This window comes from Seriola lalandi, unplaced genomic scaffold (genome assembly GCF_002814215.2).
Source record: "Seriola lalandi dorsalis isolate HSWRI2012SDOR001 ecotype SW California unplaced genomic scaffold, Sedor1 jcf7180001986901, whole genome shotgun sequence".
In the NCBI taxonomy this organism is placed as follows: domain Eukaryota; kingdom Metazoa; phylum Chordata; class Actinopteri; order Carangiformes; family Carangidae; genus Seriola; species Seriola lalandi.
Genome location: NW_019457567.1, coordinates 1 through 475, shown reverse-complemented (window position 1 = coordinate 475; position 475 = coordinate 1). Strand labels below are relative to the sequence as shown.

General features: G+C 63.2%; 1 protein-coding gene across 1 annotated transcript; it reads left to right on the top strand.

Moving 5' to 3' along the window:
* Window positions 1-19: 19 nt before the first annotated feature.
* Window positions 20-369, top strand: LOC111660110 (uncharacterized; the record flags this gene model as incomplete). Its single annotated transcript, XM_023413241.1, has 1 exon — window positions 20-369. A coding segment is annotated over exon 1 (350 nt), but the record flags the coding sequence as incomplete, so codon positions are not given.
* Window positions 370-475: the final 106 nt, after the last annotated feature.

The window sequence follows — 475 nt, the reverse complement described above, 5'->3', positions numbered from 1 at the left end:
GTCGCGTTCTCCAGCCAGCATGGTTCAGCGCGTCACCTACCGGAGGCGCAAGTCGTTCGCCACAAAGTCGAACGTGGTGCGGAAAGTGCGCACGCCGGGCGGCAAGCTGACGCTGCAGTACGTTGGCAAGCAGGCCAAGCGCACGGGCTGCGGCGAGAGTGGTTGCGACCGGCCCCTGTCGGGGATCAAGGCGCACCGCCCGCAGGAGCTGAAGCGCATCAGCAAGCGGCAAAAGACTGTGAGCCGCCCCTACGGCGGCGCCAAGTGCGGCAAGTGCGTCCGCACGAGGATCATCCGTGCCTTTTTGATCGAGGAGCAGAAGATCGTCAAAAAGGTGCTCAAGGCGCAGACCGCCGAGCAGCCGAAGAAGTAAGTCCGTACGCCACAGCAGCGTTGTGGGGGGCGCGGATGGGGTTGTGATTGGAGGAGCCCCCAATCTTTAGCCGGGCAGGCTTCTGGGCTGTATTTTTCTTAC